At 39.8% G+C, this 15,457-nt stretch overlaps 1 protein-coding gene across 1 annotated transcript in view; it reads left to right on the forward strand.

Annotated features, from left to right (window-relative positions):
- Positions 1–305: 305 nt before the first annotated feature.
- The window catches only part of LOC147635217 (uncharacterized), a 50,959-nt gene continuing 35,807 nt past the window's right edge, over positions 306–15,457 (forward strand). Inside the window, exons 1-2 of the mRNA XM_086803257.1 lie at positions 306–527; positions 618–921. Of these exons, the coding sequence (XP_086659383.1) occupies positions 306–527; positions 618–921 (526 nt within the window). The remainder of the gene's footprint in view (positions 528–617; positions 922–15,457) is intronic.

A 15,457-nucleotide genomic window follows, 5' to 3' on the forward strand; every position in this document is an offset into this window, starting at 1 on the left:
TCACGCCTGTAGATGCACAAGGTATATGTGACATGGCTGGTATAAGCACAAAGTCTTACAGGATGTTGTTTAATAAAGTAAAAGAGGGTTTCAATTGCAAGCTTGGAAAAAAGACAGTAATTCCCATTCCAAAACCATTTCACGTAAACAAAGCTCGAAATATTCTCAACTTGGGAATGGTCGAACTTGTTGGAGAGCCTTGTCACGTGTCTAGCACATTGACAGTGACTAAAAAGAGCGGGGAACAGAAAATTATAGAGCTTACAGAGTTCAACAATTTCATCATGGATGTTCGGAAATTACAAATGGCTATGGTGAAATTTTATGACATCAGTGTACATGAGTGCAATGGAAGGCTGAAATTTGTTTTGAAACTTGATGAGAGTGAGGTGATCAAAGGACAGAAGCTGGAAAGGGTTAGCATTACTTTAATGAATAGAGCTTTGGATGCAAGTATCAGTAATGCTGATGAGAAGCACTTTAGTGTACAATCCGAAAATGAGATTTGGTGGCTGGCTGCATTTGAGGTGACGTGCTATCCATTTTTAAATAAAGAATATTATGTTGCTATCCTCTTGTTATGATGTTGTAGACAATCTAACAGTTGTTGTTAACAGGTTCCAACAGAGACCCATGAAATTCTGAAGTGGTACTTCAACCAGACTGAGCTTCCTTCCACTATCCAGCAGCAGCAGTCGAATGGCGAAAAGCTTTATGTAGAAGGATATGGTGAATATGAGGTTGAATGGCACCTGGCTGCAGATCTTAAAACCTTGAAATGCATGTTTGGTATTTCCCAAGGAGCAATGGCCAAGTATCCTTGCCTGTATTGTATGACCGAACGAGGTGTCTCCAAAGGAGGAAAAGAGAGAGAATGGAAATGCCCAAATGCAATCAGTAATAGGCGTGAACCCCCAAATCGTGATGCTCCAGGAGTGGATCCTACTTGGGATCCAATTCTTCCTATCCCTTTGATCAGAGTTCATATTTGTGTTTTGCATGCGCTGGTTAGAATAATTGAGAAACTAGTCTACATGTACATCGAATTTTCATGGAATATGAAACCAGCAGTAGAGAGTGAAAGAACTATTAAAAAAATAGAGCAAGTGCTTTCAGATGCAGGTTTACATTGTGGTCAAGTGAAGATTGAGAAGGACTTGAGAAGATCAGGGAAGACCGGAAATGTTCCTAGCAAACCATGTTTTGGAGGTGCAAAAGCCAGAAAGTTCTTATCTAATCATACCCAGAGAGGTCATCTGGGTACAGATTTTGAGGTGTGGAGGAAGCTTCATGCAGCTGTACCTGACCGAGGCTCTTCAGGACAAGCAAGGGTGGCAAAGGCCAAAGCGTGGTTGGCACTTGATCGCCTAGCACCTTTGTTGCAAAAAGCAAGGTTTGAAGATGGGGATGTTGAGAAATTTGAGGCAGTTGTGACAGAGTTCTACACTAGCTATGAAAAGGCATGGGGTGCGACAAACTTGACACAATACATGGTTATTACTTGAAAACCTACAGCTTTGAGTATTTTTTGTTGTTCAAAAAATATTGTACGATACTAAATGTCTTGTTGTTGTTGAGCATTTGTAGCACATTTTGCATGCACATGGAACCTTTTTTGCGGAAGAGTTTGGAAGCCTTGGGATTTGGTCTACCCAAGGCATGGAAAGATCTCATTGGCAAGCATGTTGTGCCTATCAAAGGGCCACTCAACATGGAGGAGGAATAAAGAAAAGTAATCCCATGAAGCAAATATGTCAGTGGTGGTATAGGCGGATTCAAGTGAGGGCTCGTGTGAAGATCAAACATGCTGAATCAGCTGTGTCATGTGCAATAAGAAAGGTTCAGGCTGAACGGAGACGTTCAATATATGTCTCCTCACAGGGAAAGCAGAATCATGCTGAATGGCTAAGACAACGACAAAGACAGGGCAGAGTGTGGAAGAAAATTGATCATTGAAATATATATTGTAAAACAATGATGTAACTGTGAAAGATTTTAAAAGAACAAGAGCTTTCATCTATGTCCCATATAAATGTTTCCAATATATATACATTTCATAGTTTGCAATGGTAAACAAGAAGAGTATTGAGAAATATGACGAAACTTCTTAGCAACTGGAACAATCTAAATTTGTTAATCTGGAACAGAGACTTCCCCCAGCCGAGCCTTTTTTGTTGACGTTTCTGCATCATCTTCTTCATCCTCTATTAATGGCACAAGAGGGACCATTGGTCTTGCTGTTCTAAGAAGATGCTTCTTCCCGCAATCACTCAACAGATTGGGATCTGTGATTCCACATGCCAACCCGTAAGCAGCATATGTTAAATAATATTTACATCTTAACGAATATACTCCAGGTCCCTCTCCAAAAATTTGAACAGCTGCTTGCCGCTCCAGAAGTATTGCCTTGTTTGCATTCAGCCTTACGTGGTAGCCACCTAAATACCTGGATAAAGTCTTTATCGCCATCAGAGGAAAACTGGCGTTGTCCTTGGAGTAGCTAGCGTGAAATATCACAATTTGAGGGAATTTTAGGCGGTGTATATATGTTCCTAGTGTCGAATCGTGGCCCAATCCCGCCATACGCTTGCCTGAAGCACGTTTGAGGAATGTGTCTTCATATATTTCCAACTGAAAAAATAAAGGAGCATTAGCCAGAAACAACATCACCAAACATTTCAGGACAAAGTTGATAAAGCCAAATCCACAAAAAAAAAAAACTAACCTCTTGGTTCTCATCTGCTTCAAGCAAGGCGTCTTGCCATAAATTAGTGCTCGAACTAGGAACGTTTTCCGCTGACTTATTTGGCACATCCCTACACCCTCCCATGTTGGTGATATTCAATCTGTCCCTTGCTTCTTGTAGCTCTTCCTCTGTGGCATCTTTTCCTTCATATCTAAGGGCATCAGCATAGATCATATTTAGTGTTGCTGCAGCAGAAAGGAACTCGGTGTCTTTCACATGGCTATCCACTAGTAGGTACTTGTCTATCCCATCATCATCTACAAAATTGTCATCGACCTCCAGATTCTGGGCTATGAAAGCTATGCAATGATCCTCCCTTAAGTTAAATACACGTTGTATGTCTGTCAGCAATATATACTCTGAATCTCCTACTTGGTAGGAGGGGAGTAATGGCGTTGGAATGGGGGAGGAGTCATCTGATTCAATCACAAGCTGACCTACATCACTGTTTTGTTCTCTAACTGCCTCAATATCAACCACCGAACTAAGCTTCCTCTCTTCTTCAACATTGAACTCCTCAATGACATGAGGAGTGTCCTCCTCTTCAGCAGCATCCTCAACGGTGGGACTTGCCTGACGAGAAATCGTGTCTTCACTTTCAATTTTTGCAAGCGGCTCTGTACATTCTTCATCTGTTAATTGCACGTTCATGTGCAAGAAGCATAAGAAGGCGTAGGAGTATTCCATCAAGCGGCACTTTCTTTTGTGAAAAGGGCAAAGCAAGGCTCTCTTCTTGTCACATGGCACCTTGTGCCAATCCCTGTTTAACCTCTGCTTCTTCTCCGGCGAAACCTTGAGATTAAAATGAATGTGACTTTTCCCATCAATCATCATTGGTTCTTCATTTGTGAGCTCGTCAAACTCTTGCTTTGCCTCTTCGAAGTATCCATGATGGCTAGACAATGTATCCTCCAGAGAAAAATCGCTATTGAACATCAACGAAATTGCAGGGTGCAAATCATGATGTCGACATTTGTACAGGAAGTCATATAATAGAGTTGCAGGAGTTTCTTTGATCTCTTCGTCCACATCAAATTCGACTTGAACTTGCGCCATGGCTGAATTCAAGTCTGTAGAAAAGACATGGAAAATATTAGTTCAGGCAATGAATCAAGACACAGTCGATCTTAAACAACAAATCTCTGTGTGGTGTAAATGGATTCAACATAACGCGAGAGGAGATGCCAGAGGAATCCAGGTATTCCTCCTCGCATTGTAGTGAATCTATTTTCCCTAACGCAAATAAAATTGAAGCTTAGTCAAGGACCTCTTCTCGCATTATGGTGAATCGATTCACCATAATGCGAGGAGGAGTATTGTGCTTCCTATGGGACCTTCGCTCGCGTTGTGGTGAATTGATTCACCGCAATATGACGACTTTATCATCCTTTGGCAACGCCTCTAACGTTATGGTGAATTAAAAATAAAGATAGTTCTCCAGTACCCATACTGAGAGAGGAGGTGTCAAACGAATTAAAATACTCTTCTTCGCAGTCAATTCACCATAAGGCGAGAAGTCATAGGTTTTCAATTCACCTTAACGCGATGAAAAGACAAAGCAAGTAGTTCTCCTCGACTGAAACCAAAACAACGAAATAACAAAAGAAGAAAATGTAAATGGATTCAACATAACGCGAGAGGAGATGCCAGAGGAATCCAGGTATTCCTCCTCGCGTTGTAGTGAATCTATTTTCCCTAACGCAAATAAAATTGCAGCTAAGTCAAGGACCTCTTCTCGCGTTATGGTGAATCGATTCACCATAATGCGAGGAGGAGTATTGTACTTCCTATGGGACCTTCGCTCGCGTTGTGGTGAATTGATTCACCGCAATATGACGACTTTATCATCCTTTGGCAACGCCTCTAACGTGCAACGCCTCTAACGTTATGTTGAATTAAAAATAAAGATAGTTCTCCAGTACCCATACTGAGAGAGGAGGTGTCAAACGAATTAAAATACTCTACTTCGCAGTCAATTCACCATAAGGCGAGGAGTCATAGGTTTTCAATTCACCTTAACGCGATGAAAAGACAAAGCAAGAAGTTCTCCACGACTGAAACCAAAACAACGAAATAACAAAAGAAGAAAAAAGCACAAAGGAGATAAAAATACCAGGAAAACGAATTGTATACAATCGTCGCAGGAGATGGAGATGAAGGAGGTTGGAGGTTTGTCTTTGACGTTGGATACAGGAGGATGATTGATGAAGGAGGGTTGGAGGAGATAGTCAGTCGTTGATGGAGATAAAGGCCGTTGTTGGTGGGGAGATAAATGAGAATACGAACTCCAAAAGAGGCAATAAATGAGATGAGTATCCTAGAAAATCCGTTTTTAATGCTACGCGACACGTCAGCGCCGCGTTTTCACCCGCCATTCCATGAATGCCACGTGGCATCCCGCCGTGTACCTAGCACGTGTACAAGCTATAAAGTTTAATCAAAGCCCTTTTTAATGCTATACGACACGTTAGCGCCGCCTAGTCGCCCTGGCAGCCCGCCAGCACGTGTGTTCGCTCTAAAGACTAATCAAAGCCGTTAATCACGCCACCTTTTCGTCCTCTTATTGATTTTGCCTTGTCCGTCCTCCTGCTTGCCTCCAGCTGACTTCCGACTACCGCCACAGTACTGAACCGACTTTCCAACACCTGCACGACAGTCTCCATCCATTCACACGCAAGAAATGTAAGTTTTTGTATAATACTTGATTGTTTTGTAAGTTTCTTGTATATTGCTTGTTTGTTTTATTTTTTCTTCGACTGTTTGCCCTGTGCCATTGTTTATTCTTCGACTGTTTGCCTTCTGCCGTGGTGATTCGATTCACCTTAAAGCACACGACGGGCCATTAGAATCTCAATAAGCTCCATGTCTTATGGTGGATCGAATCACCATGGCAGAAGGCAAACGTAAGAGATTCGCGAAAATCGATTCACTATAATGCGAGGAGGATTGTTTTGCATTGACTGGCCCTTAGACTCGCGTTATGGTGAATTCACCATAACGCATGACCAAAGGGCAAAGGATTCACGATAATCCACCTCTTATTGGTGTCAATTAAATCACCTCCTACACGACAGTCTCCATCCATTCCCACTCATAGAATGTGATGAAAGTGTATTACTTGATTGTTTTGTGTTTCTTGTATAATACTTGATTGTTTTGTTTTTCCTTCGACTGTTTGCCCCCTGCCGTTGTTTTCTCTTCGACTGTTTGCCCTCTGTCATGGTGATTCGATTCACCGTAAAGCAGACGACGAGTCATTAGAATCTCAATACTGCTCTATGTGTTATGGTGAATCGACTCACCAAACTGCAAGACGGAAAGGTAAGAGATTCGGGAGAACCCTCCTCCCGTTGTAGTAGATCGATTCACTATAACACGAGGAGGATTGTTTTGATTTGACTGGCTCTTAGTCTCGCGTTATAGTGAATCAAATCACTTTAACGCAAGATCGAAGCTCAAAGAATGCACGATAATCCGCCTCTTATTGTTGTCAATGAATTCACCATAATGCGAGAAAAATTATTGTGTTTCTGTGGACCTTCATCTCTCGTTATGGTGAATGGATTCACCATAACGCGAGGAAGTGCATATTGCTTTCTTGGCCCCCCTCTCTCGCTTTATGGTGAATTGTTAATCGTGTACTACTGAATAGCAAAGTTTTCTGCTTTTTCTTGCGTTTTCAGATGGCTCGTGTAAGGCATACAGCTAGACCCATTGATAATGCAGCTCCCTCATCTACTGGGAAGAAGATGGGCGTTCTGAAAGCCTCAAGATCAAGAAAATCAAGCAGTCCTTCCCGATTGTCCAAAACGCAGCCTAGACTCAGGCGTTTTGCAGAGCATTCGGCAGCCCTGCGAGAAATCAAAAAGTTTATGAAGCACCCGACAGCTGCTATTCCTAGATTGCCTTTCCAGAGGCTTGCCAGGAGAATTTGTGAGCAGAATGGAATTTTGTTTAGGTGGAAGGCATCGGCCTTGTTTTGCTTGCAAGAGGCCACAGAAGATTGGATGATCGAATTTTTTTTGGATAGTTACGTTCTTGCTGCCCACGCACACAGGGTGACAGTAATGAACAAGGATTTTTTCAGCCTAATAGCCCTTCGTTTCAGATACGATAAGTCACTTAGACCAGTTACGTTTACTGATGAACGAATGTTACAAATTTTGGATGTCCGGCCTGTACAAAAAGTGAGAATTGAAGAGGTGACCGAGGGAGGTCCAGATCATGAGCATCAGACTCGGGCAAATTTAATGACAAGCGCTCAAAGGGAACATCAAGCTGCAATGCTTGCATTGCAAACAAAAAGGGAAAATGTTCGCGCACTCCACGCCATGAATCGGGAGGCGCTGCAATTTTTGTTGCCGGAGTTCTATGTACCCTTTAATATTAGAGGGCATAGATGTTATTTCTCGATTCATGCTGAAGAAATCAACATTTTGTTTGATCCCAAAACTGAAGTCAACGACAAAGTGCTCAGATGTGTTTTAAGGTATACTCTTTTCTCTGTCCTCCCACAATTTTTCATTCTTGGCTCTTAAAGTTGATGCCTCACTCTTGATATGTTTCCTTGTGAAGTTTTGTTATTTCGCTATTGCCCGAGGATGTACAGCAACGAGTGTTCCAGATTGATTCACTGGTCTCAACACTGTTGCTAGTAGAGTCAGTTCCGTACCTCGATGTGCTGAACTGGTTTCGGGAGGTCCAGCTGGACGATGCCCGAGTATTTTTTTTGGCATATCATGAAAAGTGAGTTTGTCTCTCTCTCTCTCTCTCTCTCTCTCTCTCTCTCTCTCTCTCTCTCTCTCTCTCTCTCTCTCTCTCTCTCTCTCGCATGATGTTTATAGGAATCACCGTACACGAGTTATATAGTGCTTCCTTTGGATTGAAACTAATAGAATTCTATTGTGCAGTTCCCATTGGAGTCTTCTACTAGTCGACGTGCAAGAAAATGTCATTTACCTTGCAAATTCGACATCTGGTGTCCATGGAAATGTTTTGTTGTAAGTAAAAATCATTAAGATACATATTATTGTTTGAGTTAGAAGTCCGGATTGATCAGGATAATGATTGGTCTCTGTTTACAGTGGAGTCAGGAAACTAATGGCAGCTTACGAGAGCCTCAGCATGGACATCGACACCCTGGATCGATCGACCATCCGTAGGGTTAGTGTCCCCAAACAAGAAGATGGCTACAGCTGTGGGTGGAGGGTTGCACTTAATGCAATGTTGCTGCTACGAAGCATTTTTCAGCTCCCTTCAGAGGATGTAAGCATTTTCAGCTCCCATACGCATTTGTGCGCTTGTTTATCTTCTTATATATTGTCATGTTGATCTTATTTATGCCTTGATGAATTGTGATGGCAGTTTCCATCAATGTCTCGCTACGTGGACCTAGACGTCCAAACGTTTAGGGAGGAAACGATTGCGAAATTGATCGAGGTCGCTGAAGTTATGCCTCCAGACGGGCCAGTGGACTTCATCCCGCCCAATCCACGAGGGGGGATAGGCCCCCCTGAGCCTCTTACATGGGCTCCATACTTGGGAGAAGAGCCCTGGCTCCATCCTGAAGCCAATACCTATGGGTTCCAGCCATAAATAGTTTTTTCCTTCTTCCAACAAATGTACGTTTGTAAATATGCAGCTATACATGTATTGGAGGGAGAACATCAAATGTAAATACACTTATCATTTGAAAATCAGAGGATCAAATTTGCTACTGTGTTCCTTCACTGCTTGCTTTCTTACTTTAAGCCTTTTTTTGTGTACATAAAAATTCAATTGGGGAATTCTTGCCTTCATTACATTGTTTTAAATAATAAAGCATTACAAAAGCAATGTTCTGAATAGATAAGTTTATTGCATATGGAAAATACATTGTCACCGTATACATGGTCACATCATATATCTTCTAGTGCCTCCAATTCATGTGGGGCTGCAACATCTTTACAAATGATCTGATGCTCTCTTCTTTTACTTAGCTTCCGACCATCGAGCTTGAAGCAAAATTGATCTGGAGGATTCTGAATAGCTACTTCTAATTCCTTCCTAACATATTCGAGAGTCCAATTCTCTTCCACTTCCAATGTCAAAGATGGGTGACCCTGTCGAATCATAACTATATCTATCAAGCAAGAGTGGCTGCCATCTCTTGTATCTTGGTCCATGCTTTCCCAGTTGTTGTTGATCCATCGCCACCTTCTATAAGTAAATGACATGCACAGATGTTGCCTGGCAATATAGTATCTGATTCCAAAATATCATTAGGATAATTTTCCGAGTATAATCAAATAAGCGTTGTAACTGTTTCACAAAAATACATTTTAATGTTTTAACACTCACCGAAATGCAACGTCGGAGGTGTTCAATCGACATTCGATCAAATCATCTCCCTTTGATGATTTCACTCTCCAACCTTTGTCAAACAAATGATCAAGCCAGACTTCATCTACATCTTTGCACACAAAAGTTGTTCTAGTTTTTCTCAATTGTTTACAATCAGAAAATAAATGAACAAAGCATGCAATTGGAACAAACAAACTTAAGTGCACATTTCTTGCACCAATGCTAGGCTTCATAGCACATTTAATATCATTAAACATTTTGGTCCTGTATGACTCTATCACTTCTGTGTCAAGCAATGGCCACTCCGGACTATCAAGTGCGGGCAACGGAATACGTTCCAACTTTCCATGTCGACTCGATTGAGTGGGCAAGGTATAAAATGAGTCATAGAAATATGTTCTACTTCTTGCAAGATCACTTGGTGCACGACCTTCATATTGAAGTTCCCCCACCTCACCATGTACGACATTCAAGAACCCCGTCAAGCATTGTGCAGGCTCCCACTCCTGAAGGTTGGATGGGTACAAATCTGTGCAAGGCAGAAAAATGTATATCAATCACCTTATTTGCAACGTTGAAATACAAAACACAAGCACTTACAATGTGGTCTGTGTCTTGGAAGTCCTTCCAATGGTCCCACGTTGATCTCTTTTTGCATGAATACATGCTGGATCAACACTTCTTTGACAGTTTTCCCTCCTGGTGCCATCTTAAAGTCAAGGATCCTTCCTTTCCAATGTTTGGCCAAGTCTTCAGATGCCTTTCCCTTCACTCGGTAGTGGCCTTGTTTTCCTGGCTGCATAGTGACCCAAGAGTACTTCCTGTATACTTGGGGAATCCATTCTTCGTTCTCGTCTTTTATGTTATACAACACAACAGATGAGATACTGCTCCTTGCTCGTTTCAGTCCACTTTCGGGTGCCATGATAGAATAACAGACGTATGAGAAAGAAGAAGTAGCAGAAAGTGGATGACTGGGCTAACCGCTTTTGTGGATCAAGGAGGGAGGATGAAATGAGGGACGGTGTGTTCTTTTTGGGCGCCAAAGATGTTTCAAGATTCAAAAGTGGAACCAAGTTGAGGGAATAACCGGGAGAATGTGTATCTATCTATTCCAAGCATTCAAGCTTCATTAGTTCTAGGGGTGGTGGAAAGAATTTTTTAGTGCTCCACGTCTAACACAGGAATGTGGAAAACATTCTTTTATTGTGTTAGTTTCTGACAAAAAAACGGTTTTAAATATTTTAAGACAAGGTGATGGTTTTTTTTAATATTTCATGAAGATAAGAGTTTCTCCACGTTTTGGGTGGGTTTGTACAGAGGTCCCACCACCGGTGAATCTCGTTTGTAGATTACATGTCACTCAATCTATGTGTCTATTATTATATTATTGTTGAAACAGCCCTCTTTTGAGTCCAGAATTTTCCTAATGGTACCCGGGACAAAACCTAACCAAATTCTTAAATGGATCCCATTACTATAGTGGTTGGGCGGTTGGCTAACCCATGGGACTCTGGATGGGGTGGAACCCTAAAATGAGACTCAATTCTGTTATGGTACGATAGATGAAGTAAATCCCAGATAAAAATTGTTCTATGGAAAATAATCAACAGCAGTGCCTCTCAATGAGGAAAAAAGCGTTGGTCTCTATGATCCAAGTGCAAGTCTTTTCCTTGATCTCACTATGGGACTTACCGGTTCGGTCAGATCAATTCTGCTAGTTAAGGCTCTTGACTACGTTAGAGTAAATTTATCCTAGAGGAATTGCCCGTGCTTTCCAGGCGAGTGAAGTTTTTCCAAGTTCGGTTTTGGAAGAACCGATGGATTAGTCTCGTGAGCCATCTACATTAAATTTTCACTGATATTAATTATAAAAATTGATTTCTATGCATAGAAAGATGCAAAAAGAAATTTTTTTTATTACAAAAGTGTTATTCTTATTAAATTTGATTTTTATGCATAGAAAGATGCATAAAGGAATTATTTTATTATAAAAGTGTTATTCTTATTAAATTTGATTTTTATGCATAGAAAGATGCATAAAGGAAATCTTTAAGTGTTATTCTTATTAAATTTGAATTTTATGCATAGAAAGATGCATAAAGAAACTTTTTTGATTATAAAAGTGTTATTCTTATTAAATTTGATTTTTATGCATAGAAAGATGCATAAAGGAAGTTTTTTATATTAAAAGTGTTATTCTTATTAAATTTGATTTTTATGCATAGAAAGATGCATAAATTTTTTTTTATTGTAAAAGTGTTATTCTTATTAAATTTGATTTTTATGCATAGAAAGATGCATAAAGGAACTTTTTTAATTACAAAAGAGTTATTCTTATTAAATTTGATTTTTATGCATAGAAAGATGCATCAAAGATTTTTTTTATTATAAAAGTGTTATACTTATTAAATTTGATTTTTGTGCATAGAAAGAGATGCATAAAGGAATTTTTATTATTATAAAAGTGTTATTCTTGTTAAATTTGATTTTTATGCATAGAAAGATGCAAAAAGGAAATTTTTTCATTATAAAAGTGTTATTCTTATTAAATTTGATTTTTACGCATAGAAAGATACATAAAGGAATTTTTTTATTATAAGAACGTTATTCTTATAAAAATTGATTTTTATGCATAAATAGATGCATAAAGAAATTCTTTTTATTCCAAAAGTATTATTCCTTTTAAAATTAATTTTATGCATAAAAAGATTTTTTTTAAATAAAAGTGTTATCCCCATTGAAGTTGATTTTTATGCATAAATAGATGCATAAAGAAATTTTATATCAAAATTAGAATTCTCTTAAATTCTATGAGTATTTGATAAATGAGTAATTAAATACTCTAAGAGAGAAATTTCTATCGTTTTATATTCACACGGATTGTAAAAAGAAAATTCAAGAAATCTATCGAGCTAGAAATATTCAGATAAATGATTAATTTATTCCTCATTGGAATTCGTGACTATTTTAGAAATCAGTTAAGTGAAAATTCAAAGAAAGAAATTCAGTCAAATAGTAACTGAATTACCAAAACTTTTTGAGAAAGATAGTTCAGGAAAAATCTTATCCAACTCGAACCTTGAATCAGACTATGACCAAGACCAACCTCTTTCGTCAGTTTTGAGGAAAGAAGGTGTGACCAGTTTAGAAAAATACACTCAAAACTCTCGCCAAATCTAGAACTAAGTTTGAAACCCTTCGAATTGATCTGTGGATCAAGGTTATAGAATTCGAGGAATTCTCGTATGAAATTCAAAATTCCGATTAATAAGTTTTGGGGATACTGATTCAAGAAATACTCCTTGTTTTTCTAAGAGAAGTTCAGTTGCTATCAACTCGCGGCGGGGAGTGTTCAAAGGACGGCTCACGCAGCAAAGCCTTTGACCAGCCTCGGTATGGTTGAAAAATGGTGAGCTTTTGGTACGATGGGCGAGGGCCGACGAAGCGGTCCCTGAGTGAATGGATGGATGGGATGTGATGTGAATAGATGTGATGAGATGTGATGTGAATAGATGTGAATAGATGTGATGAGATGTCATGTGAATCAGATAGATGGGAATGAATGGATGGATGGGATGTGATGTGAATAGATGTGATGAGATGTCATGTGAATCAAATAGATGTGAATGAATGGATGGATGTGATGTGATGTGAATGAATGAATGGATGGATGGGATGTGATGTGAATAGATGTGATGAGATTGGATGTGAATAAGATAGATGTGAATGAATGTGTATATGAAGAATGGATTTAAATGTGTATGTGAAAATGAATGTGGATGTGTATGTGAAGAATGGATGTGGATGAGTATGTGAAAGAATGGATATGGATGTATGTGAAATAATGGATGTGGATGTGTATGTGAAAGAATGTGATGTGATGTGACATGAATATATGTGGATGTGAAGTGATAGATATGAATGTATAGATAGATGTGGGTAGTCGTACATGTTATCGATTGGATGGATGTGGATGAGATGTGTATGATTGAGATATGATGTGAGCGATTGGATGGATGTGGATGAATGAGATGAGATGTGTATGAATGAGATATGATGTGGATAGAAGTGATGTGATATAATGTGGATAGAATGTATGTGATGGGATGGTGATAAGAATGAATGTGATGGTTATAAATATATGAATGTGATGGATATGAATGAATGTGATGTGATGGATGTAAATGGATGTGATGTAAATGAATGTGATGGACATGAATAGATGTGATGAGATGTGAATCGCGATGTGAATGAATGAGATGTGATGTCATGTGAATCGGGATGTGTGTGATGTAAATTGGGATCGATGTGAATGGATGATATGTGATGTGAACGAATATGATGTGATGAGATGTGGATATGGGTAGATGCGAGTGGATGACATCTGATGCGAATAAATGAGAAAAGATGTGATGAGATGGAAAATGATGTGATGAGAATGAGAATACATATGAAATAAATGATGTGATGAGAATGGGAATACATATGAAATAAATGAGGATTGATGTGGAACAATGTGGAAAGACGAGAGTTCGTTACAGAAACTGTATTTATGAGCTGTTTTTAAATGATTGTTTTATGTCAAGAATGCTGGGGAAGTATTTTGATCGTCTTGTGAATGAGGTCATGGAGACCTATCTGATAAAGTTGCAACAACTCACGCAAAGTCAACCGAGGACGTCTTGCGTAGCAAGGTTCAGCCGAGGTGTTGACCACCCTTGGTTCGATTTAAATGGTGAGCTTACGGTGGATGAGGGACTAAGGAAGCGGCCTATGAGTGAAGCGCTAGGTGACCTGCGAAGGATCCTAGAGGGTGTTGACCAGACGGTGTGAGGGCTCTGGGTCACAGAAGATACCCACATGAACGTCGTGGAAGATATTGGAACAAGGAGTAAGAGTTGTTTTCTGAATTCGGGCGGCATGGATCTAGTTGATTGACCTTGCTGGTCCTCAACAACGGATGAGTCCATGGCTCTTTTATATGGATCTGTTGGTTGATCTTGCTGATCTTCAACGGAGATTCCATTTTGATTTTTATAAGTGAATATATTACCGGGTACTATGAGCTAGGAACTATCGAAAAGGCCCCTGATTGAGTGGACAGGTGGTGAGCGTTCTAGTTGTTGCCAATGATGCCATATGTACACCGATGAAGGAAAAATTAGAAATTAGGATTCAACCGGAAATTTTGGAGGATTATGATCAGTGATACTATAGTTTCATTAAATGATTGTTTTAAAGACAGCTGAATCTATGAAAAAGGCAATTTCATATTGGGTGTGTAAGTGGTGTGACTAGTTTTAAGTTTGCATGAATATCCGGCTAGGGGGCCTGGGAACTCTTTTCCCTGGTACCCGGGACAAAATCTAACCAAATTCTTAAATGGATCCTATCACTACAGTGGTTGGGCGGTTGGCTACTAACCCACGGGACTGGATGGGGTTAGGCTGTGCTGGACTGATGGATGGGGTTAGGCTGTGCTGGACTGGATGGGGTTAGGCTGTGCTGGACTGATGGATCCCTAAAATGAGACTCAGCTTTGTTATGGTATGATAGATTAAGTAAATCCGGGATAAAAATTATTCTATGGAAAAGAATCAATGGCTGTGCCTCTCAATGAGGAAAAAAGCGTTGGTCTCTATGATCCAAGTGCAAGTCTTTTTCTTGATCTGACTATGGGACTTACGGGCTTCTGACTACGTTAGAGTAAATTTATCCTGGAGGAATCGCCCGTGCTTTTTGGGCGAGGGAAGTTTTTTCGGTCATTGATTTTGGAAGAACCGATGGATTAGTCTCCTGTCCGGATATCTGTGGGCGAGGCCCTGAGTGAGGGACCCTACCCCGCGCAAGAAGTGCTACTTCCACTGCTAGCACCCTTGAATTCGTTGTGCGGAGGGGACAAGGATCTTTCAGCTGGTATCAGAGCAAATTGGCTAAAGTGGATCAAGCGAGAAACCAGAAATGTCAAAAATTTATGAAGTAGTAGTAAAAGGTTGTAATTGTGTGATGAAATTCATACAAATTGATATTCAGAATGAAGAGTCATAAATAGGTAATTGGGTCTTCAAATGGAAGTACTACAATTGTATGGAATCCCTGACTTGCTTGAGGCCCAGACATGATGATATTTACCTTAAAATTCCAAGGACCGTGACTACCGTATATATCGAGGGTATAACAGCAGCTCTTTACAGGCAGTATACAAGTAAATCTAAGACCTTTTAAGCAAAAATGCTATCCAGATGATGAATTCAAATGTGGTTGATATGATTTTAAAACTCTGGTTGAGAACTGATGAGTTGATTGGGATTCTGATTGAAAATGATGATTCCTGAATTTTGGTGGAAAAGCGATAAGCTGAGCAAA

The sequence above is a fragment of the Cibotium barometz genome, chromosome 9 (assembly GCF_041138505.1).
Source record: "Cibotium barometz isolate CiBa-2024 chromosome 9, ASM4113850v1, whole genome shotgun sequence".
Taxonomy (NCBI): domain Eukaryota; kingdom Viridiplantae; phylum Streptophyta; class Polypodiopsida; order Cyatheales; family Cibotiaceae; genus Cibotium; species Cibotium barometz.